Source organism: Rhineura floridana, chromosome 13 (assembly GCF_030035675.1).
Source record: "Rhineura floridana isolate rRhiFlo1 chromosome 13, rRhiFlo1.hap2, whole genome shotgun sequence".
NCBI classification, from domain to species: domain Eukaryota; kingdom Metazoa; phylum Chordata; class Lepidosauria; order Squamata; family Rhineuridae; genus Rhineura; species Rhineura floridana.
The window spans coordinates 34,381,919-34,408,288 of NC_084492.1; the positions used below are offsets into that span (position 1 = coordinate 34,381,919).

Consider the following 26,370-nt stretch of genomic DNA (forward strand, 5'->3'; position numbering starts at 1 on the left):
TTCCCAATCTTAAATTCAGTTCTTCACATTTCTGAAGCAATTTGATTAAAAAAAAAAAGCCTCATGAAAATTGTTGAACATTTTACTGTGAATTTCTCCCAACAAACACATTTTGTATGCAGTTTTGAGCAACATAAGTTTTTTGCAAGCAATTTCTCCTAATTAAATATATTTTTGTATCTATTGTTCACTAATATATTCATTTTATGGTTGGAGAACTGCATCTCAAAAAATCGGACACATGTGAATCTTGAAGGCTGGCTGCGTTTCAGCTCTCCTATTGTTTTGGAAGGTGTGGATTTGATTGATTCAGCATTAAATGTGAACTGAATTGAAATTCTCCACCATCCTTAGCCTTAAGTTATATATATATAAAAGCTAAGGTGCTTGGAAAAGGGCTCTGTGTCCATGTTCACTGTGAGCACAAGAGACTTAGTTGCAAATATTTGTCAGAACTACGAAGGTTCTGCTGATTGTAATATCAGTTAACTTGTTCCTCATTTTGGTTATATGTACATGCGCACGCACACACACACACACACACATATTGTTTTAACACAATAATTTTGCAAGCTGTTATTTGGTGGCTTGGAACCCAGCTGCATTTGATTGATGCACAGAATGGAAGCATTTATAAAATGACACCAAATTAGAAATAGTTGGTTTATGAGTCTTGGGAAATGAATCTTTTATGAAGAATAAAACTTTATGATGGAGCAATGCAAGGGAGGTGTGCATCTTCAGTTTAAATCATTTGGATGAACTGAAAGCTATAGATCCTTTTGAAATACGAACCCAGCTACATGAGCACAGACCAAAACCGAATGATCTTCATGTTATTTCCTTTTTTAAGAAATCCAGGGTTTTTTTTTTCTTTTTAAAAAGAAAAATCTCATTGCAGGAGTAGTGAAGAAGGACGAAGACAACAAAAGTGAATGTGTTAGTATTAGTAGAAAAATGTCTGTCCTTAGGATGGGTGGGGGGATGTTTGTGGAATTGGAGAACAAACTTGTGTGCTCCACATCCTGCTAAGCTAAGCTAGGTTGTTGCCAAGTGCGGGGGGGACACTGTCCCATCACCAGTGCTGAAGTAAGATTCAACTGTCAGTCCATATGGCAACAGGTCCTTAGGGTGGGTTACAACAGTTTAAAATCCAATGCTAAAAACAATTTTAAAAAATTACAATCACAGCAATAGGGTGGGTTCTGAAAACATACACCGTGAGTGTCAAAGGCCAGGGTAAAGAGGTGCTTCTTCAGCAATTGCTGAAAACTGTGCAGCAAAGATATCAAACGCATCCCTGTGGGGAAGGTATTCCACAACTTAGGGGCTGCCACAGAGAATGCCTTCTCCCAGGCCACCATCCCTTGAACCTCTGAAGATGGTGGATCTACCAAGAAGGTCCCCTCTGCTGATCTTAACACCCGAGAGGGTCAGATATTTGGAGCCTAAGTCATTAAGGACTTTAAATGCTAGAGTGAGAAAATAAAATGGGGCCTGGAAATGAATGGGCAAGCTATGCAACTGTTTTTGAACTGGGGTTACTGGAGCTTTGAAAGCAAAACCAGCCAGCAATCTGGCCATTGCATTTTGGACCAGTTGAAATTTCTGAGTTGTCTTTGAGGACAGTGGCGGGGGGTGCGGTCATTTGGCTCCCTAACAAAAAGCAACACCCAGTCTCACCTTTGGAAAGGGGTGGGATCTGTCATGGAACCTGTGGTTCTGAAAGGATCTGGCCCTGGAATAAGAAGGAGGGGAGAACAAAGGACAGAGCTGAATCAGGGAGGATTTTCTGTTGCTTTCACTCTAGCTGTTAGGGAAGGAGAAGCAGGCTGGCTGACTCTCCCCTCCACCTCTCCTGTGGAGGAGAGAGACTCACTGGGAAGTAGAGAGGACTTTGATCGGTCGTGTGTGTGTGGCTGAACAGGAGGTGGAGGATGAGCAGGTGCAAGACATTCTCTTCTCACAGAGAACCTGTTGCCAGCTTGATCAATGGGAACAGACTCACCAGCCTTGGATGAATGTGCATCTGCAAGCACACCATCCCCATAATGGGAGGGAGTCTCCCACATGAGCTTGCCATACTTTGCCTTTGCTGTGGTGGTTTGTTGGGCATCTTTGTTGCTGCTGTGGAATCCTGAACTTCTGGTCCTGGAATCCGCTTCCACAAGAGGTAGTAATGATGGCCACCTACATGGTAGGCTCTAAAGGAGGATTAGACAAATTCATGGAGGATGAGACTGTCAATGGCTGCTTGCCCTGATGCAGTAGTGTAGCGGCAAATTCAGAAGTGCAGGCCCCCTTCATGATAGTCACACCACACACCCTCACAGCCACACCCCCTTTTCCACTTTCGCTCATCTCCCTTGCTCTCCTTGACATCTCACATGTTCACACTCCACGACAACAGATGTCCCTAGCAGCCAATCAGCATGAAAGAGGAGGCTGTGTGTTAGCTACTGCGAAGAGTCTTCTCAGTAGCTCAGTAGGTGACTCACCTCCTTTCACTCGGATTGAGTCTTCTCCGTAGTATTTATTTTCCTTTATATTTTACTTTTAAAAATGTTAAGTTTTTAAAATATATTTTAGTCTGTTTTTATAATGTTTTAGAGTGTTTTTAGTGTTTTTGTTTGCCTCCTGGGCTCTTACTGGGAGGAAGGGTGGGATATAATAATAATATAGATATAGATAAATAGTTTAGAAAAAAAATCTTCCAGCTGCTTACAAGCTGGTGTGGGTAATGTAGTGGTGCATGCTTAGAACAGAAAGAACAGTGGTGACTGTTGTCCATTGGGACTGGCAGGGTGTAAAGCATGATGCCAACAGTAGGTGGAACCAGAGACAATGGCAGGTGCAGTCAAGCCAATGACAGGCAGAGCCAATTAATTCTAGTTTTGTCCCCACTTCCTTTTTGCTGAGTTCTTTGAGGGCAACCCTGAGACTTAGACAGAAGAAGCTGACTGTCTGGGCTGGTTGTAAGTAAGAAGGCACATGGATCGAGACTGGCTGAGCGTAGACTGAAGTTGGTGGAACAGTGCCTCATTTGCCCTAATAGATCAGCCTTTTAGTGAGATAGAGTAAGTCTCTCTGGGAGCTATGCAACTTGATGATGTTCCATCACTCTCCGATGGAGTTGCATGGGAAGTGGAAGTTTTTGTTTTTGTTTTTATTTTGCAGTCTTTGCACGTATAAAGAGAAGGGAAAGATGCAGATGAACTGAAGGAAGTGAAAGCTGGTGCAAACTCTGTGTGCTCCTATTTCAGAACTGTTTTCCCCCTAGTTGACAGCCAGTGCAGTGTAATGGTTAGAGTGATGGACTGGGACCTGGGAGGCCAGGGTTCAAATCAAATTATGCAGTGGAGTTTCCCACATTTGGGAAATCACAGGGTTCAGCACACCTACCTCACAGGATTGTTGTGTGGATGAAATTGGGAGAACCATGTTTGTACACCATCTTGAGCTCCTTGGAGGAAAAAATGGGATATGAATACAATGAATAAATAAATATTAAGCAAGTATCCAGGAGGAAAGGGGGTACAACACAGATCAAAGTCACTAGAACAATAACGGAAGAAAATGGAGGGAAATCTTCTCATTCCCACTTGGGTATATGGAAGGAAGGGACTTTATTCAATGAACCTTTCAGAGTGGTGCAAAGATGCCCATGAAAGGTGTCTCTGCAGATCTCTAGTGAGAACTTAGTTTCAGGAGTTTTGCTGTTCATGAAGAAGAGAGAAATTAGGAGTTCAAGGGACTGAAATGGCAAGTGAGTAGAGAGCCAGCTTGTGCAAATTGGAATGCTAGATTTGGAGAGGAAGGAGTGGCCTTAGACCTTCAGGGTTAATAATCCCTTGCCTTCCTTTAATTACAACTTGCTCACAGCAAGGGGATACTTTAGGCTGCTGAAGAATATGCCTAATGAGGTTGGTATAGAAAATTCATTAAATCCTTTTCATTGTGTATGCAGCGTTGTCTGGTTGACTGAGGATAACGTTGTCCATTGGAGAACTTTGGCTGTTATGTCCATTAACCATACTTTGAAGGTGGTAACCATCAATAAAGTGTCTTTGTTGATTTGTTGCATAGATGATTTGTTGCATAGATGGGATACTTAGAACACACCCCTCAGTTAGCTGTGGAGATTGTGATGTGGCATATGGAGGGAAGCTGTTCTCTTTGGTAGGTAGGGCCCATGTCATTATCATGATCATAAGAACATATGACAAGCTCTGCTGGATCAGGCCAACGGCCCATCTAGTCCAGCATCCTGTTCTCACAGTGGCCAACCAGATGCCTTAATGAGATGCCCAGAAGCAGGACCTGAATGTAACGGCTCTCTCTCCCAACCTGCAGTTCCCAGCAACAATTCAATAAAATTGCAATCCAGTAATAAGATGGTTCCTGCTCTCAGGCTTGGGATCTAAAAGACATGGCATGAAAGGAAAAGAGATTGGAAGGGAGGAGGTTAAAAAGCAACCATGGGCACAGTTTCTTAGTTATGAAGTTGTTTCTGCCAAGAAGGGGTAAAGCAAGCTCCATGTGGCTGTTCCTTCTCTAGTGTTGACGGATTGAGGCAGGCTGGTCTCCCCCTTGCTGTGATGGTCTTCCTGGGAGGCAAGGGGTGAAATCTTCTACTGTCCTTGGCCTCCTGGCTGATGCAGAGGACAAAGTGTTCTGCCGTTCATCTCTGGAGTCCCTGGATGACAATGATGTGATCACAGACTAGATAACCCTTGGGTTTCTTTTAAGTGGCTCTTTGAGGTATTCACACGTGCAATTATTTCATTGTTTGTACATGCCAGGGGAAAGTGCATTCAATTGTTTATGAATAGATTTGGGGATCCAGAAAATAATCAAATCAACCAATAGCCATGCATAGTGACATATCAAGTGTAAAACTATAATAAAATTGAAAATCCTTTCATCTTTGAGATTTCAGATGCAACACCATTGGGTTGCTTGAATCTTGAGGACTAGATTATTATTTTTAAAGCACATTAGATTCCTAAACATGGAGAGCTGGATGTGAGTCCTAAGTTGTTTCATGGAGGATAAGGTTGTCAGTGGCCACTAGCTACAATGGCTATGCTTTACCTTTGCTGTTGAATATTAGTTTTTGGGGAATCACAACTGGGGAGAGTGCTGTTGTACTCAAGTCCTGCTTGTGGGCTTCCCATAGGTGTCTGGCTGGCCACTGTGAGAACAGGATGCTTGACTAGGTGAGCCTTTGGCCCGACCCAGAAGGCTTCTTCTTATGTTCATGCTATCTTCATTGTTTCTTCCCAAATATAATATTTTTCATATTGTTGTTATTTTCAGGAAGCACTGTGATGCGTGTGACTGCCTTTGATGCTGATGACCCAGCTACAGACAATGCTCTGCTGAGGTATAATATCCTTAAGCAGACTCCGGACAAGCCATCACCAAACATGTTCTATATCGACCCAGAGAAAGGAGACATTGTCACAGTTGTGTCGCCAGTCTTGCTGGACCGCGAAGTAAGTTGCAAGTTTGTCCGTTGTTGATAGATATATGCAATACACACAAAGGTGGTGTACTTGTTATTTTCTTCTATCTTTGTCATCTGTTCTGGAGTATAGAAGGCTGAGGCAGGGGGACCTAGGCCTGGGGGCCAAATGTGGCCCTCCAGGGGTCTCAATCTGTCCCTCAGGATGTTCCCCAAGCCACACCTCTCACCAGTCCTCCTCCATGCCCTCCTTCAGTGATTTTACTTTGTTGGAATATATTGTTGAAGTGTGATCATGCCTCTTGTTTGCCGGAATGGAGGTTGGAGACTTGTATGTGTAGTAGTAATGTAGTGCAAAGATATGAGTTGCATCCATTGATCTGTCCATTTCCGCCTGTGACTCCACCCATTGGCATGTGGCCCTCGATGGTCTCTCACAAGGGAATGTGGCCCTTGGCTTAAATAATTCCCCCACCTGTGCAGTCAGCTATTCACTGATGTGTTATCTGAACATTTTCTTTGGAATACTTCTGCAAAACATGGGGCAGGATAATGTCTATACGGTTGAACTACCTGAAGGGCAAATCATTGTCTACTCACAGATCACTGGGAGACTCAGTGAGTATTCCTGACTCCCATTTTTAAAAACAGCAATGGGCTATGTCCAATTAACTTCTGCTCAGAGTAGACCCATTGAAATTGATGGACCTAAGTTAATCATACCCATTAATTTACTGCGTTTACTCAGAGTAGAAATAACATTGGATATGACCCCCAAACAAAAGAAGCTCTCCTCCATCTCCCAACATCAGAGACATAAAGCAGTTGGTTGGGGTGTGGGAGAGGACCTGCTCAGTAATGAGCTTAGGCTGTGAAGCTCTACCTGTGGAATCCCACCTTGCTCCTTCCTTGATAGCTTTTCACTACCTTGTGAAGATCTTGTTATCATTTAACCAACATGTTACGTGATGAACTGTTGATATCTTTCTAATCCGTTATTTTCTGAAGTCTTAGATGCTATCCCTCTTTTTCTTAAGCTATAAGTTTCAAATGTTAGTATGTTTTGCAATTGCTGATTGACTGTTGTTGCTTTTTGTTTTTAACTTTGTCTTGTGAGCCATCTTGGGTATCTCTTTAGAAACAGAAAGCTGGATGCAAGTCTTATTAAATAAATGAATGAATTAAGGAACTCTTAGAATTTCTGATGTGCAGTAAGGCAGCTGCAGATTTATATTTGCATAAGCAATTCATCATGTCATGAATTGGAAATAACTGGAAATAAACAGTAAATAACTGGAACCACCATGAGTCATCATTTTTGTTTTACAGATGTTTTACAGATGTATCTAAGATTTTGTATTTTATTATATATTTCTGATGATTATAATTGCTTTCATTTATGTGTGGAATAGATATTAAGTATTGGAATATCTTGTTTGTTATTTTCTATGCTGCAAACCATCTTGGGGTCTCTTTATTATTTATTTATTTGTTTATTTATTAAATTTATATCCCACCTCTCCTCCCAGAGCCCAGGGCAGCAAACAAAAACACTAAAAGCACTCTAAACATCTTAAAAACAAAATACTTTAAAACAAATTTAAAACAAAACAACATCTCTTATTATTATTATTATTTAAAACAAATCTTATAAAGCAATTCTAGCACAGACACAGACTGGGATAAGGTCTCCACTTAAAAGGGTGTTGAAAGAGGAAGGTCTTCGGTAAGTGCCAAAAAGATAACAGAGGTGGTGTCTGTCTGATATTTAAGGAGAGGAATTCCAAAGTGTCAGTGCCACAGCACTAAAGGTCCACTTCCTATATTGTGATGAACAGACTTCCTGATAAGGTGGTATCTGCAGGAGGCCCTCACCTGCAGAGGGCAGTGATCAACTGGGTATATAAGGGGTAAGATGATCTTTCAGGTGATGAAGAAGGTTTTCTTGATGAAGGGTGGTATATAAATTTAATAAACAAATAAATAAATAAAGTTTGTATCTGGCTGCATCCCCCATATGAGCCACTTTTTCCCCATAGTTCCGGTTGGTGGACCTAGTGCAATGCAAAGTGGATTCTGTGAACCTGAAGTCTGCCCAAACCCAGTCTATGTAGGGGCTTTCAAAAATCACACTAGTTCAAAAGTACCCAATATGGTGGCCTCCTGATCTTGCGGCCTCCAGTTCAACTCTGAGTTCATCAACTCTGACCACTGACCATAGTGAATGGGCCTGATGGGAGCTGGAGTTCAAAACATTTGGAAGGCACCATGTTGGCTATTCCTGTCTTCCACTAATATCCATTGTGTGTAACAGAAAAAGAACTGAGTGGCAATCCAGATTTCCAAATCTATCTATCTATCTATCTATCTATCTATCTATCTATCTATCTATCTATCTATCTATCTATCTATCTATCTATCTATCTATCTATCTATCTATCTATCTATCTATCTATCTATCTATCTATCTATCTATCTATCTATCTGTCTGTCTGTCTGTCTGTCTGTCTGTCTGTCTGTCTGTCTGTCTGTCTGTCATTTGGGGAATGGCCATATCTCAGTGACAGAGCATGCACTTTGCACACCAAAGATCTCAGGTTCAATCCCTGGAATCTCCACATAGAGCTTGGGAAGATTCCTGCCTGAAACCTGGAGAGATGCTAACAGTAACTCTAGAGACTTTGCTGAACTCGATGGATCATCTCACTGTAAGGTAGCTTCCTATGTTTCATTCACTTCTAGCTTCTAAAAACATAGGGATGCTACCTTATGCTGAGACAGATCATTGGTCCATCTAGCTCAGTACTGTCTACACCAACTGTAAGTGGGTCTCCAGGGTTTCAGGCATGGATCTCTACCAGTCTTACCTGGGGATGTCACAGATTAAACCTGGGGCGTTCTACATGCTCAGCAGATGCTCCACCACTGAGCTACAGCTCTTCTCCTGGTTCAACACAGATCAAAGCTATGACTGACAACTGTAAAGATCACCCATACTGAGGGCTACTTGAGAGATGAAATCAGAGAAATTAATAATATGATTTAGGAGCTTTAATCTGGGCATCTATTTGTTAGATACTTTCAAACCAAGATGATGTTGCTGATATGGAATTTCATAAAACAGATAAATGTCTTATACATAGGATAAGCTTTGTGAATTCCCACTGTTCTTTAGAGTGTTCCTGCCTTGCATGATGAAAAAATGTTTTTTGAATAGCATTAGATCTCTTTGCAAAAACAAAAAAGCCTTTGCAGAATCTGAGGGATCATTAAGGATGTGGTGTAATGTATGTTGCTAAGATGGAGTATTCAATGGTTGTCCCATATATAGGTTGTATATATATACTGAAGTTCATTTGTGATGATGATGATGAAATATATTACCTGCCCTTCACCAGTAGGTCCCAGGGCAGGCCACAACAATATAAAATACATTATTGAAAACAGTTTAAAGTATGTTAGAAGGGAGTATTTTATTTGGTTGTGAGACATGTTAGTTTCAATAATTCTAGTTCTTACCGTGAGGCTCACCGAGTAGCCATCTGTCACAATTCTTCTTATTCAGGGAGAGGGGAATAGATGAGAGTTGTAAATTTCTTTGGATGCTTGGAATTGCTCTGGAATTGCCTAATAATATGGTTAGTGATAGTCAAGTTTAATTTAGGGTACCTTGACTCTCACACTTGTGATGAGGCTGCAGCTGAAAAGAAGTGATTCCTTGCCATATCTGAACAATATTTCAACGACTTGAACCTATTGGTTTTAGCACCTTGTACAGCTCCTTGGAAATTCAGTATAAAACCTGGAGCAGATTCCCCTGCCCCACTGACAGGGAGCCACCAGCCACCACTGTTTGCAAGGGTAGCATTGTCAAATGTGACATTTTGTCAAAGGGTTTAAGAACGATAGACTTTTGTCATTCGGTTGGAGCTTCTTTTTTTAAGTTCTGTTGTGAAAATGAAGACACTTATAATTGTAATTAGATGGTGCCGTCCTCAAGTCTCTCCTGTTAGTTTACATACAAGATTTTGAGTTCCATTCAATTAAGTCCTACTCAGAGTTGACCCAATGAAATTAAAAAAAAACTAAGTTAGTCACATCCATTAACTTCAATGGCTTTACTCTGAGTAGGACAAGCATTGAATATCCTCCTGTATTCATAATAACCAGCTGCTAAGTTCAACATGCTTTTCATGGTTTTTCACGTTAGGCTGGACATTTCCCTCCCTCCCTAATATATAAACAATCTCAAGGTAAAACCAATTTGCTGAAAATTGAAAAATCAATAGGAGGGAATGAACAAGCCCACTTTCTCCACTGCATTGTAAAGGTCACTGGTGATACATGAAATAATGATGCTGTATTTACATACAAAGAATGTGTTCCAGATTGAACAAGTATTGCGACTGGAGTGAGGACAGTAACACAAGAACTGAACCACTCATGATTTCCTTTTAATAACTTATCTGCCACCACCTTCTACGACAAGGTGATGTTACAGTGTCATGATGAAAATACAGAAGGATTTTGTTGGAAGATGAGGTTGTTACCTGTCATAAACTTTTAATCAAGATGCCATTTAAGGTGATGGAAGGGGGAGGAAAAACCAAATAACTAGAAGCTGCTATGATCTAAGCTGGGAACTGGGATTAGAGATGCAAAATATCTGGAAATACTGAAGCCACCAGGGGGGCATGTGGGACCCCACCTTTCCCAGGTGAAAATTGAAATTTGGACAAGGACTAAAATGTATAGGGTACTTATTTACTTGTCAGTTATAAACTTACTTTAAGAACATAAAATGCATTATGGGTTACTTCGGTTGCAGTCTTTCTTCCCAGAGAGTCAACCCCATTTAACACAAGGGGGTGTCTTCTGAGTAGACATGTAGAGGAATGCACTGTAAGGCTGCCATCTTCTGTAAGGCTGAAGAAGGTAAACTCTATGGAACTTAGTGGGACTCACTTTTGTGCCCAGGATTGAGCCCTGTGGTCCTCCCAGGTCCTTCCTGGTGCCCCCCCCAGGGCTTCCAGGAACTGGGTAGAAATCAGGGGGTGGGCTGTACAACACTGGAGGTGTTCAAGAGGCAGCTGGACAGCCACCTGTCAGGGATGTTTTAAGCTGGATTCCTGCATTGAGCAGGGGGTTGGACTCGATGGCCTTATAGGCCCCTTCCAACTCTGCTATTCTATGATTCCATGATTTTATGTAAGAGACCTACAATTTAACAATAATAACTTATTTTTGTTATTGTAAAAAAAATCCATAGTGAAAGTTAGATTTCCCCCCCAGAAGTGAATAGGTTTTGTTTGAGTTGTTAAGAGAAAAATGTCAAGATAAATGAGAAACTATGCTAGTCTTATATAAGATGCAGAATAGTGTGGATCTCCAAGATTATCATTATCTTCAATCTGGTGTCCTCCAGATGTTGTTGGACTACAACTCCTATCATCCTTGACCATTGGCCATGCTGGCTGTAGCTGATGGAAATTAAAGTCCAACAACTTCTAGAGGTCACCAGGTTGGAGAAGGATGACACCAAAGATGATGTAATACTGCCAGGCTCAGATATTCAAGGATCTTTCCTGTCCCTTTGGAAGAATTGCTTTAACTATTGTTGCTTTGACTATTGTTTTAACTATTCGTTTAACTATTGTTGCATTAGTTATTGTTGCTTTAACACATTGCTTTAACTATTGTTGCTTGTGTCTTCTCAAAAGTGGCATATGCAAAGTGCAGTGGGAATTTTTCTGTGAAATGTGTGTTTTACTGTGAATGGAGGGATTTATCCCTACTGACACTTCTGTTTCCATGTTAAATAGCTGCTCACAGTCCCAATAATTATTTTGGGGAACCACCAGCCCACAGGCCAGATGTGGTTGTGGAGCTTCTCCATCTGGACTACGGCCTTCTCTTCTTGCTCCTCGCTTCATTGTCATATTAAGGCCTGGGGGGTGGGGAAGTCCTCCTAAACCCAATAAGAGGCTTCTTCAGAACACAAGATGAGCCTGCTGGATCATGCCAGTGGCCCACCTAGCTCAGTGGCCTTCTCACACAGTGGCCAACCAGATGCCTATGTTGGGAAGTCTGCAAGCAGGAAATGAGTTCAACAGCACTGTCCCCATTTGTGATTCCCAACAATTGACATTCAAAGGCAAATTGACTCCGACAGTGGAGGCATGCTATCCATGATTATTTTTTATTATTATTATTATTATTATTATTATTATTTATTAGACTTTTATACTGCCCGACTAGCAATAGCTCTCTGGGCGGTGAACACAAGAAATACAATAAAATCACACAATATAATACAACAAAACATATAAAAATAAAACAATCTAAAATCAGTTACAACAAATTTTAAAAATTAAGTTAACTTAAATTAAAATGCCTCGGAAAAGAGGAAGGTTTTAACTTGGCGCTGAAAGGATAACAATGTCGGCACCAAGCGCACCTCCTCGGGGAGACTATTCCACAGTTTGGGGGCCACCACTGAGAAGGCCCTAGATCTTGTCACCACCCTCTGGGCCTCCCTATGAGTCGGAACCCGGAGGAGGGCCTTCGTAGTAGACCGTAGTGTACGGGCCAGTTCGTATTGGGAGAGGCGTTCCGACAGGTATCGTGGTCCCGCGCCGTATAAGGCTTTATAGGTTAATACCAACACTTTGAATCTGGCCCGGAAGCATATTGGTAGCCAGTGCAGGTGAGCCAGAACAGGTGTTATGTGCTCGGACCGCTTGGTCCTTGTTAACAATCTGGCCGCTGCATTTTGCACTAGCTGTAGCTTCCGAACTGTCTTCAAAGGTAGCCCTACATAGAGCGCATTGCAGTAGTCCAAACGCAAGGTTACCAGAGCATGTACAACTGATTACATCAGAGGCACTCTTACTACAACTCCTGTGTAGGATTTGTTTCCACTGTGATGTAGTAAGATGAACAAAGAATCTTTCTAACCGAAAGCCATCAAACCCCGACAAAATACATGTTGATAATTTTGGTTAGCTCTTGATGGAACTTAAGAACATAAGAAGAGCCCACTGGACCAGTTGCCCATGGGAAACTCACAAGCAGTACAAAGAGCACTCTCCCCTCCTGAGGTTTCCAGCAACCGGTCTTCAGAAGCATACTGCCTATGACAGTGGAGGCAGAGCATATCAATCATGGCTAGTAGCCAATGATAGCCATATCCACCATGTGCATGTCTAATCCTCTCTTAAAGCCATTGAAGTTGGTGGCCATTGCTGCCTCTTGCTGTAGTGAATTCCACAGTTTAACTATGTGCTTTGTGAAAAAGGACTTTCCTTTTGTCTGTCCTGAATCTTAGAGATTGGTGCTGTGAAGTGGAAGCAGTGGAGCACTGTGCAAATGCATGGTGGGTATCAAGCAGAAAGGCGATGATATCAGCCATCTAGACCATCTAGACCTGCAAGGTGCTGCTGATATCCTCTGTGCCTCCATAGCTGCCTCAGAATAAACTACCTCCCTATACAGTGGTTCAAGCCCTCGCATCTCCAGGTGAAGGGATGATATGGTAGTTCATGGGAAGGACCTCTGCCTGGGATCTTAAAACACCACTGCTGTTCAAAGTTGATTGCAGTGAGCTAGCTAGACTTATTCTTATCCGGGCTTTTTTGGTGTATGATGATACTCACTGGTATGGAGCACTAGCATGTCTTTTTTGGCTGCACATGGTAATGACTGGGTGCTGGAGGCTGGCACCCACAGCACTTTTATCAAGGTATGAGTTCCTTCTGGATAAAGCAGGGACAATAAACTATTATTTGACCTCAGCCTGTTGGTGTTGATATGCTTGAGAAAGGGATAATTGGAGCTGCAGTCTAATATCACCTAGAGGGTACCATGCTGGCTAACCGTCTGCTAAACTACACCTAGGAGGTGAGTTCCTGGTGGTGCAGCCCCTGAGGACTGCCTGGTTGGTGTGACAGGGCCTTTTCAGTGACAGTTTCTTATATGTGAAATGCCCTCCCTGATGAGATGTGTCTGTCTCCCTCATGATTGACTTTCAGGAGGAATCTGAAAACATTTCTGTCTACTTAGGCTTCTGATGGCTGAAAGATACTGTTCCTGGCACCTCTGAGATCACCGGTTGATAAAAGAGAGTATATGAATTGAATAAATAAACAATAAAGTATGGGTTAGCCTAGGAGTGCCTTTGGATCTGGCTTGCAGCTTCTTTTCCTTAACCTCACTCCCCTCATGCAGCCATTAGGGCAGTGGCAACTGGTGGCTTTATGTCAGCAGAATCCACTCTGGTTTTTAGTCTGAACTTTCCAGGAGCTGTCCAAAGTGCTGAATCTATTTTAGGGATACATTTCAAGACCTTGGGCAGCTCCTTGAATATTCAGACTTAAACTAAGAGTAGATTCCACTGTTCCACTGACATGGAGCTACCAGCCACCACTGCATTAGAGTTAGGAAAAATCTTCTGTTTGCATGTATGAGGGGTTTTTTATTCTAAACCTAATTGCCATTCATTAGAACTCTCTTTTTGTTGGGCGGGTGTCAATGGCACATGGGGAGGAGAATATTACATATATTTATATTTCCCTGCAGCTTGGATGAAGCCCACAGCCTAACTCCAGCCTTCAGTGTGTTTATTTTTCTTGATGGTGGTAGTTTCAGCTGTGTACCATTAAAGTTGGCACTGGCAGGGAGGAACAGAAAAGACAGGGCATAGAGAGATGATTATAGAGGGATAATAAGGGAGGGGGTGCTTGTGTGAGTTCAGACAAGAGAACTCTCTGGTAGGGAATCATATGGCCACCATCGTGAAAGGTTTTAAAGGGGGATTATTTATTTAATTCAATTTATATCCTCCATTTTAGGAAATTTAGCTTGGGATTTGGGTGGCAGGGAAGGAAACTGGAAGTTTGGTGGAAAAAAGGGAGAAGGTTTGGCAGCTGACAAGGTCAGGGAGGAGAAGAGATGATGTTCTCTGGTTCACATTAATATCCAAGCTGGAGAAGACTTTTGGGGACATTACAATACCCCCAGACTTGAACCTCCAAGTCCAGAAGTAGGAATCTCAGAATTCTATATGGGAAACAAAAACAAATCCCTTTCCAAGTATCCAAGTGCAATAGGTCTATTAGGGATCCATTCACATAGTGATAGTAGCCCCTATAAAGGGTACTGCTTTTAGGAGATGAAAGCATTATCTCATTCTGAGATGACCAGGATATCAACCAATAAATGATCAGCAGAAATATAACACAGTTATCTGAATCTACCATATATGTATTTCTATTAAATAAATGTTATCATTATTAACCACAAAACCTATTAGTTCTTCTAGGAAATAACAGTTCTCTATAAAATGTTCTTTAACCTATGTGTGTGTGTGTGTGTGTGTGTGTGTGTGTGTGTAGACATCAATCAGAATAAAAAACTTGTGAGTTTTCTATTTGATTTGAGCATTTTTGCCTAGGTGTTTGAAGTTTTTCTTTTAAGTAATACTTTCAAAATTAGCAGATTCACTCTTGCAGCTCATATTCAAGATATAAATAAGAACAGCAGATGCAGGTTAAACTCCGGTGGTCTGAAGCGGTAAACATTTATGGAAAGCCATTCAGGAAAAAACTTCTTGAGTCAACAGCATCCTCCTGTCTGATAGCACAATCAGATCCCCAACTTGTGGCACAGGAAGGACGTCTACTAACACAAACTAGGAGTGGATCTTCCACCTTCACTAGACTTTGATCTTTCTGCAAAGGTGGGGAGATTGAAGGGTGGGGCTTTCATGAGGTATGGCCAAGGTCATCTGACTTTTGGGTAGGATTACTTCCATTTAAAAGGTGACGATGGCTTTCATCTACTTTGAAAATCAAATTGTTAGGAGACACCTTTTCCCCTTCCAGAGCTACAATTCCCAGAGTTCAGTGGTAAGAACAGACTGATTGTTAAGCCACTCTGATAATTATAGCTCTGGGAGGGGAATAGGGGTCTCCTAACAACTCTGAGCAACTTTAACAAACTACAGTTCCCAGGACTCTTTGCAGGAACCATGACTGTTCAAAATAGCATATTACTGCTTTAAATGTATAGTACAGATTGGGCCAATAGTGTTTTGACTGCTGAAGTACTCTGTAAATGCTACATCAGCCCAGACTTTTCTTCATTGTGCAAACTCTTTGGCTTCATAAGAGCTTTGTGGGCTTCATGTTGCATTCACTCTAGCTTTATTGCTTTGAGGTGTTCCCTTACCTCTCACTTCATCCTCTCCCCGCTTTCATGAAAGAGAAGGCAGTGGTTTCTTTCCTCCTTTTTTTCCTCCCAAAAGACTCCCACAGTTCTGGCTACTGTTGACTCAGTCTAACTTCTGCTATCACAATGCCATCTGAGGTGAAATGCGGAATGAAATTATGGATTTATCTGCTCTCAATATTTTTTTTTGTTTGACCTGAATACAAACTGAAAGTAAAACAACTTCCAAGCCATTCATTCTTTAGCTCAACCAGGCTCCCAGTGAACATCCACTGACCCCAAACTCTTTCAAGGGGCACGGAAACAAACAAGTATAAAAATATCCAAAGCCTACTCCAAACTATGCCTTTACAAAGTAAATTCCATTGACTTCCATAAAACTCCCAGTTCAGGACTTGAATTTTTTAAAGGGGAGTTTGTTCACTTACAAAGCAATCCAAACTCCTGCCGGGCAGCAGAGGGGCTTAATGGAGAGACTGAGCCATGGACTCATCCAGAGTCCCACTGTTCATGCAAGCCAGGATGAATGGTGGTAGAGTAGGAAAATCCTGTATTTTTTTAGAGCCATCTCTAGGCTGGCACAGCAGAAAGGCCTCAGTAACCCATGGCCAGTAGTCGGGTGATTTAGGATCTGGCTGATCCTTGGCTGACCCAGCTTTATCCCAGAATGGCCCATTTTGGGGATATGCACCAGCTACCAGCCACCTACTGTTTATGTGGGCACAGTTGGTGGTGGAGAACTGGGCAAAGGGACAGCTCAGCTTCATCTAAACCCTCTGCTGCATGGCTGCTCTTGTCAGTTTCTAAAATGAGATGCAGCAATGATCTCTGAAGCAAACCAATGGTGTCCATCTCTCCATCCCCACTTCATTGGCATATGTGGGGGGAGGGTCTCTGGGGATCAGCACCAGTAATGGACAAGTCATTCTATTCCCAGGCCATGTCAGTTTCTAAAGTGTTGATTCCTAAGACATTTCCATGTTGTTTCTACCTTGATCTGCATTTTAATTTTTAAAAAGCATGACAATTTACATCATTTTTGTACTTCTTTTATATCACTAAATACACGTTTTATGCATTTCATCCCAAAATGGGTTGGCTACCAGTTGTCTGCCGGGCCCAATTCAAGGTGTTGGTGTTGACCTTTAAAACCCTATATGGTTTCGGCCCAGTATATCTGAAGGAACGCCTACAGAATCACCAATTGTGCCGCCTGACGAGATCAGCCTCGCAAGACCTTCTCTCTGTCCCACCGGTGAGAACAGCTAGGCTGGTACGGACCAGAGAGAGGGCATCTCTGTTGTGGCCCCCACCCTCTGGAACTCTCTCCCTTTCGATCTCAGACATGCTCCCTCCCTGTCCAGCTATCGCCGAGTCTTGAAGACCTGGCTGTTCAGGCAGGCCTACAAGATTGGGACAGATTAACTTATGTTACAATTGAATTAATGAATGGTTTTTTAGCTTAAAATTTGATTATGTTGATATATATGTATTGTTTTTATTCTTGTTGTTCGTCGCCTAGAGTGTCCCTAACCCGGACAGATAGGCGGCTGAAAAATAAAATTTATTATTATTATTATTAAAATGCACATCTTATACACATTTTAACCTAAAATGTGCACTTTTGTACATATTTCAATATATTTTTGAGCCCACAACTATATCACAAAATTCATAGACATGAAAAACCAAATGAGAAGTGCAAAACCTCTCCATGTATTATTCTAGGACATGGGTGGGGAGCTGGATGAGGCTGGCAGGCTGGATCATTATGTCCCCCACCCCTGTGGACTGAGTTTAATAGTTGGGTGGGCTTTACCACGTGCCAGTCACCTGATGTCACATTGATATCAGGTGATGCTTTTTGTGATTAGTAGATCTTTGAGATTTACATAGACTGGAGGATGCCCATCTCGATCTAGGAAGTGCTGATCAGACTGCTTCACTTGAAAATGCAGACTGAACAAAGTCCATAAATATCCCTAGTTGGCACAGAGACCTCTTCCCATCATTGGCTAGTTCAGTACTATCTTTTCTGACTGGCAGAAACTCTCAGCCACCTAAAATCCTTTGCACTACCAGGGACTAAAATGGGCAACTTCTGCATGCAGAACAGGTATTCTACCTCTCAGCAATAACCCTTCCACAGGGCAGACATTGCGTGAGTGCGTCCGTGTGTGTGTTAGGGATGGAAATATCTGATAATTTTGGTTCTGTCGGTTTCTCATTTTTCCAGTCTTAAATTCAATTCTCCACATTTCTGCAGCAGTTTGCAATTTTTTAAAAGAAAAAAATTCCTCATGAAAATTCTCCAGCATTTTATTGTGAATTTCTCCTAATAAACACATTTTTGTAGGCGGTTTGGACTAATGTACACATTTTTGCAAGTAATTTCTCATCATCTAATGCATTTTGTATGCTATTTTCACTCATATAATCATTTTAATGCATACTTTCCCCTGACATGTGCATTTTTGTAAACATTGTTTCGTTGGTGCAGCTGCAAAATTCAAAAAGTGCAACTTTTGAAAAATGGCTGTTTTCAGTTCTCATATTGTTTCAGAAACTGCGAATTTAATAGATGTGACTTGAAATGCAAACTGAATCAAATTTCTCACCCAACTCTAGTGTGTGTACATATCCCTATAGGAAGGGTGGCCTAATTTATTTAGTTCCTCCAAGGATCTGAAGATGGTGTACATGGTTCTCCCCCATTTTATCACAGCAATGGAAGCAGGATCAACTGAGAGAGAGAGGTTGTCCCAGAGTCACCCAGTAAGCTTTATGGCTGACTGGAGATATGAATCCACACTTCACCAGACCTGACACTGTGACTATTACTGGTTCACCCCAAACTGAAGCCAAGGTGGCCTTTGATGTCTGTTACAGATGTAGTTGGTCACTGGATTAAGTTTTAAATTCATCCCACATTCTTACAGTGTTGAGGTATTTTTATTTGTTCATATAATGGATGCCTCAGTAAAAGTTGGTGTGAGAAAGCTACATATGACTAATAAGACAGTTCTGCATTGTGTCTAATTATGCTCTTAAAATTTTAAGTTAGTGCAATTAAAACTGAGATAAATATTGACAGACATCTGTGACATAAATGTGATCTCCTTGAAAAGAGCTGGATTTAGATAAATCGTTGAATTATACCCTAAAGAATGAGGAAAAAAGTCTCCACGATGTCAATCAAACCTTCCTTTTGATTTTTCCCTTGGATTAGAGAACTTCTTCCCCTTCAAAACACATTGAATCAGCTGGAGAATCATTTATAAAACATGAATGCATGTGAGGTTTTGCTGACTTGAGTGCTTTTCACCATTATGGGTAGGAACAAATAAATAACTTTGGAATCTTGATTAAAATGTAGCTGTGAAATTCTGAAGGAACTAGTAAAAAAAAGAACTGTTTTCAATTGCTTCAGCATTTTTAAGTATTTGGCTTACATACAGGCAAAAAGCTTTAAAACTTTAATAATGTTGAAAGTGTACATATACAAAGCCAAACTAGATATGACTTTAAATGTGTATTGCTGTCAATGGGGGAATTCCCTCACAATGTAAACACTAGCTTCAAAGGAGGGAGTTTCTTTTCTCTTTTTTTATCTATAGTTCATTAGGGTTTTGCATTATTACAATAAAAATGCAAGTCCTTTATTCCCCTTCTCTGTGCTTCCTCTCAGATGCCCTCCCTTCCTCTGCCCTCATACCTCCTTTTCTTTTTCAGTTAGCAGCATTTAGGGATGGGCGATAAATTCAATTCAGTTCACATTTCAAGCAGAATCTATAAGAACAAGCCAAATCTATCAAATCTGCACTTTCCTAAACAGTATGAGAACCCTTTGAAATTCACACATATTTGAAATTTGCAATGCAGTTTGCCAGCCAAACAGCGTTTACAAAAATGCTTTTGTTAGGGGAATGCATGTATTAAAATGAATACATGAATGAAAATAACATGTACATATTCGTTATATGATGATAAATGTGCATGCAAAAATGTATGCATTAGTCAAAATGTGTTTATTAGAAGAAAGTTGTATTAAAATGCTGTATTTTCATTAAGATTTTTCTTTTTTAAATTGCTGCAAAAATGTGGAGAACTGAATATAAGACTGAAAAAATGAGAAACTTCCCTCTAATGTATGCATTTTTGCAAACCTTGTTTGGTTGACAAAATGCATTGCAAAATTTGAATAAATGTGGATTTCGCAGGCTGGCTGTTTCAGTTCTCATGTTGTTTCTGAAAATGCAACTCGACTTCAAATTCAAATAAATCTAATGTCTTGCCCATCTCCGCACCTTGCTGCTATTTAGCCAATTATTGTGTTGGTGTCACTTATTAACAGGGATTTGTTCAGCACCAAGTTTAATCCTAGCCTGTCCTTCCTTCCAGAAGGGTTTGATTATCAGGCAGCTTCATAGTAGGTGAATTACATTGCCTTGTGGCTCTGCATCTCTGCCAGTCATGCATAGGGGTAATGCCCCTGTGCTTAAGACATGCTGCTGTCCAGTAGACCTGGAGGTTTCTTTTCTGTTGGATTAACATCAACCTAATGTCATGGGTGGCTAGTTTAATTCTACATACTGCTTTTTTCCATTATGCAGGGGTTAGGCGAGTTTCTAATTCTTTGTTTCACTTCTGTCTGATTGTGTCTAGATCAGGGTCTCCGACCATTATCTCCCATGAATTTGTCTAATCCTCTTTTAAAGCCAACCAAGTTGGTGGTCATCACTACCTCTTGTAGTGATGTTTTCTCCCATCCCCAGAATGAAAAATGTGGAATAACTGTTACATTTAAATTCAGTGGAATCTTCACCTTTGTTTTAGGAACATGGATTTTGCTTTATGTCACATTTGTTGATTCATTATTCATTCAGCCAGAAATCTTCAGTGGATCTAAGGCAATGACATTCATTGCAGAAGAGTCTTCTACCAGATGTTGTTTTACCACCCATTTAAACATGATGAGATCCATCATGCTTTTTCAGAGTGGCTAAGTAGTGTCAGAAATGTGTCAAAAATGTGCTATTGTTTAGTCAAGAAAGGAGGACCTCTCATTCTTCCTATTTGGCCTGGTTGTATATCAGTATAACAAACAACTGTCATGTATATTTAAAACTGCCATCCCAGGATTTTAATTATGTCATCTCCAAATAACTTCTCTGAAGAAGAAAGCTGTAGTGACAGCTTGTGGACTGAAGGAAATTAAACATGACATAGCTCGTTTTCTTTTCTTCTTAGAGCTAAAATTTATTTTTATTTTCTTGACAAGAAAGTATTTTAATTAGAAATTATTTCTGAATGTGTACTGCTCCCCCCAGCAATCCAGAAAAGATTTAAATTGTTTCAGTGAGCTCACAAGCATTGCTCTATCTGCAACTATTGTCTTTGCCTGTGCAATATTGTATTAAATCAGTCCTCTGCAGATATTAAATAGACGGCTGAATAAGCAAGGATCATTAAAATAATGAAACAAAACAACCAAGCTTTGTGGAATCCTGCAAAATAGGGGGGGGCAGTTGCCCCATATCCTGCAAGTTTCAGTGGTAGGTATGGGTGGAAGGATCTGTTAATTTCAATTCTCTGTTTCTCATTTTTCCAAACTTAAGTCCAGTTCTGCAGCAATTTGTGTTTTTTTTTAAAAAAATCCTCATTTACGTGCAGTTTTAACTGAGTACATTTTTACAAGCAATTTCTCCTAATGTAATGCACTTTTGTATGTTATTTTATCAATATTTTTCATTTTAAGTACATTTTCCCATAATATATGCATTTTTGTAAACATTGGTTGGAGAACTTCATTGCAAAATTTGGAAAAGTGTGAACTTTGAAGGATGGCTGTTTCATTTCTCATATTGTTTTGGAAAGTGCAGATTTGATAGATTTGCCTTTAACTGTGGACTGAAGTTAATTTCTCCCACATTCCCTAATGACAGAGGGCCTATTTTGCACACAGAAGGTCATAGGTTCAATCCCCAATATCATCAGGCAGGACAGGAAGAGATCCTTGACTGAAACCCTGAAGTGCCCTGGCTCCCACCAATAGATTCAAACTCAGGACTCTTGGATTGATTATTGCCAATAACTTTAACCCATAATTTAGCACACAACTGGAACATAGATCAAACTACAACTCCCTGAGCTAAGTTCACTACATGGGTACACAAGTGAAGATGTCATAACACTTGACATGCACCCTGGATCTCCGTTATGAAGGATGGGGCAGGCACGGCTACTTGTGCGGAACTTTGTCTCTCAGCTTGGGACTGGGCAAACAAGTGGGCACTCCAGTGAGTGGATGGCTAATGGGCTCCATCTGTTCACGCCTGCACAGCCTGTGGCATGCCCGTGGCAACTGAGATGGAGACGACTTGGCCACTACTCCACTACTCCCTCCTGTGCTGGAAGTGGTTTGGTGGAAGGAGGATGGCTGGGGGGGGGGAGCTCAACAGTGGGGGGTAGGGTGAGGGAACAGGCCAACAGCTCAGCCTCCTCCTTGGCAACATCTGATACCTTGGAGAAGGGACTGTCTCCACATAGCCCACTGGATCCATCCCCAACATCCTCATCTGCCACTCCCAGACCACTAGGTCCCTCTTCCGCATACTAGATCGCTTCCTCCTCTGACCAGTCCTGCCAAGAGTTCCTCGCAGGACTCATGACATGAAGAGCTTGATGCCAGTCACTGAGCCACTCTCAGTCCTTCTGATCTAGATAGAACAACTGCCTGACTTATGAGGCAGGTTGTCCCTAATGGTGCGAAATTTGAGAGTTCCTTCTCTGGGTCTACACATGCAGCAGAACAGGCTGGAAGAGTGGGCTGAACCATTTCAGATGGCATGTGGGGGGGATACCACTTTTGAATGGGGCAAGGCAGTGCTTCCCAGGTTCCATCCCTGTTGTCTCCAGGGTTTCAGACAGGAGCTTTTGCCTACCCTACCTGGAGAGCTGCTGCCAGTCAGAGTAGACAATACTGAATTAGATAGACTAATGAACAATGAACAGTTGCCAGACATGTGGTAGGCTGCCTCTCTGCCTTCCCATGCTTACAGGAAAGCCCATCCGGGATGTTGTGTGGTTTTCAAGAATGATAGGCACCTGGGAAGGCTGCAGAATGCAGACCACCAGAGCAATCCCTTCTAGAATGAAAGGACTGACACTTTTAAAACCCCTTCACCACCCTGAAAGTAATATAGATGTGACAAAAACCTTGCACACCACCCACGATAATTTCACTGATTCTTTCCCTCCCCTTTGATTTGTTTTCTCATTTATTTAACAAAGAAACAGAAACATTTATTTGACAGAGAAATTAAATTAAATGGAATAAATTTTCAGCACACCCCTAGATTTGCATTATCCTTCTATTCCGGGACACTGTGTAATATTGAGGGATGCTCTCTGGGGTAGTATCCGATTAAGTCCTATTCAGAGTAGACCTAATGCAGCAGCTCCTTGAAAGTTTGCACTAAAACCTGGAGCAGATTCCACTGCCCCACTGGCATGGAGCCATCAACTGCCACTGTGCCAGTGAAATTCATGAATCTAGGTAAGTCATATCCATTAACTTCAATAGGTCTTCTCTAGGTAGAACTAGCATTGGATACCACCCCTGGGTTTGACCTTTGTGGCGATGACCATTCTTCCCTTTGAGAAAATACTGTATATACATCCTTACGAAAAACAGTAGTTGCCTCATAATGAAACATTTCAGCTCTTCACAGCCTCCAGATGGTTCTCTTGGAATGTTTCCCCCCCCCCATTGATCTCAGTTTTATCCCCTGGGATGACCTTCGCAATATAAGAAACCCCTTCCCTCCTTCCAGATTTAAGTCTCATCCGTGCAAAGGAAGAGACTTTTAGGAAACACTTCACATTTCTGAACTCTTTGTATTAAATATTAAATTAATTATTATATTTAATATTAAATTAAATATATATATATTTAATTGTCTGCTGAGGCTTTTGTTAGAAGATCCCCCCCCGAGCAACATCCTTCTAATTCAAAATGACAGCACATGGGGAGCTGAGCGTGATTGTCTTATGGAGTGGCTGTCAGAAATTCTATAAGCACCTTAGTGCCGAAAGGGCAATTACATCCGAGTGGAAAGCTGTAGATTCAATTAAAGCAGGCTTTCAGCAAGGCGGCGACAAAGGGGGGAGAGCATGTACAGCTTAATTTAGGATGGGCCGTAATTGTTTTAAAACAAAGTAAACATTTGCAGCTTTCTAAATCAGCAGGATTCCCTTCCTCCCGATCTGTCAGGCGAGGCCATTTGCCTTCCAGCCACAAGCAACAGCAACAGCAGAATGCTAAGCAGGAGGTTCTAAACGCTTAAGGGGAATCTTCCCTGGCATTCCATTGCAAACCTTGCTCTGTCCTCCTGCTCTCATCAATCAATATATTATAGTGATCGTGTCTGTGCCCATGTCTAGGGATAGGGAGATCTGTGCCCTCCAGATGTTGTTGGACTCTAACTTTCATCATCCTTGACCATTGGCCATGTTTCCTGAGGCTAAGGGAAGTTGGGGTCTGGCAACATCTGGAGGAACACAGGCTCCTCAGCCTTGTTCTAGATAATATAAGAAGAAATGGCAGGGATGCCCTCTGGAAGATGCCTTAGTGCTCGTGTGCAGGTACTGACATCCATGTGCACTAGAGATGGATGCATCCACCTTTCACTCTGTGATTCAAGAGCAGGGATGGGGAATTTGTAGCCCTCTAGATTTTGTTGAACTCCACCTCCCATTGTTCCTGTCCATTGGCCACACTTTTTGGAGTTCAACAATATCTGGTGGGCTTCAGGTTCCCCATCCCTCGCCTGTGCAGAAGTGTCTTATGTGGGTTTGGCCACCATAGCCCTGTGGAGATGTTCAAGCAGGGCACAACCGGATGCATGGAGTGGAGGAATAGACCATCCCTCTGTGCATAGCACTTTACAGAGGACAGATTCCTGCCTTGATGCTGACAATCTAGAATTCAACACAGGGGAAACAGAGGAAGGGGAGAGAAGCTGCGGCAGGGGAATAAACTGAAAAAAATGTGTGAGTGACCTGAGCTAAGTCTTTGTTACAAGTTTAAATGCAGAAGGGCATGGGACCTAAGGAGCTGAGCCAAAGATTCACAAAAAATGTGGGTCTTGAGTACTAGGGATTAGGGATGAAGGAGAAATTGAATTCAGTTTGCATGGAAAGGCAAATCTACTTAATTGACACTTACCAAGACATTGTGTGAAGCAAAACACTGCTGTCCTTCGAAATTCATGCTTTTCCGAATTTTTCAGTGGTGTTCTCCAGCCATGTGTATAAAAATGCATACACTGGAGTAAAGTGTGAAGGAAAAAAAGGATACACTAATGGGAATGCATTATATAAGGGAAGATTGCTTTGCAAATCTGTCAGTTTTGGTTTTTCTCATTTAGCTACACTTAAGTTCTCCACATATACAAAGACACAAAAAGTCCTCATGAAAACCCATCCGCATTTTATTTCAAATGTCTCCTAATATGCACATTGGTGTATTCAGTTTTGCCTAATATCCACATGTTTGTCTTCCAGTTCAGGTATTACTTTGGAAAGTGCAAATTATGTAGGTCCGCCTTAAAATGCAAACTGAATTGTATCCTCGCCCCCATCCCTACTGGAGCCTATGCACACGAATCACCCCATGATATAACCCTACTACATATTTATACCACTATTATACCAGTTATGGCTTCCCCAAAAAATCCTGGGAACTATAGTTTGTTAAGGGTGCTGAGAGTTGTTAGAAGACACCTATTCCCCACAGAGAGCTACAGTTTCCAGAGTGGTTTAACAATCAGTCCCTCCTTGCAGGAAACTCTGGGAACTGTAGCTATGTGAGTGCAATAGGGGTCTTGTAACAACTCTCAGTACCTCTTAACAAACTGTAGTGTAGAGTGTAGATGGGAGCCATAGGCTCTGAGCACATAATGTTTATTCTTCAAAACTGAAGTATACTGGTTTCACAGCCGATGCACAATGGAGTGTTTGTGTAACCTCCTGTGTGCATGTTTTGATGAATGCATGGAGGATAGGGGCTGGCCTTGCCACTGCAGTCCCCCCACCGCCTTGTTGTGTGTTCATTTGCACACTCTTCTGACAACTGCTTACACCAGCACAATATGTGGGTTGCAAAGAAGTTTACTTCTTTGATCTGCAGCATCAAGCCAGTCACCTGTCTAGACACAATGGGATTTAAATTGCATTGGGAAGTCATTCGCTTCCAGAGGACAGAGGAGGGAAAAAAAGAAAGAGTTGTGGATTGTTGTTTTCATCTCTGAGGAAATAGAGAGATGTGTGTAATTTTTGTTGCTGCTTGGTCCAGAGACAGAAAGCCAGCACGGATTTTGAAATATAAATGCGGAATGTAGATGATGTTTGTCGAGACGAGATAAGCCTGGCTGCTTCCATCTTTATAGCAATGCTGCCTTTCTTTCTCTGCTCTCTCTTCAAATCCTTTTCCAGACAGATAAATTAAATTTTTGGATATTATGCCATGGCAGATAAATATAATGGATCCAATATTTACTGTAAATATTGCAATACACAGTGATGATAGAGCAACTTTTTAAAATGCTTGAGCCTTTTTACTATCAAATACCTCCAAAAAGAGCAGCCACTATCTCGAAAGGTATCATGCAATG

General features: G+C 41.5%; 1 protein-coding gene across 1 annotated transcript in view; it reads left to right on the plus strand.

The window, feature by feature from the left end:
* CDH13 (cadherin 13) overlaps positions 1-26,370 on the plus strand; it is a 793,102-nt gene that overhangs the window by 587,902 nt on the left and 178,830 nt on the right. The window contains exon 7 of the mRNA XM_061594241.1: positions 5,320-5,498. Within this exon, the coding sequence (XP_061450225.1) occupies positions 5,320-5,498 (179 nt within the window). The remainder of the gene's footprint in view (positions 1-5,319; positions 5,499-26,370) is intronic.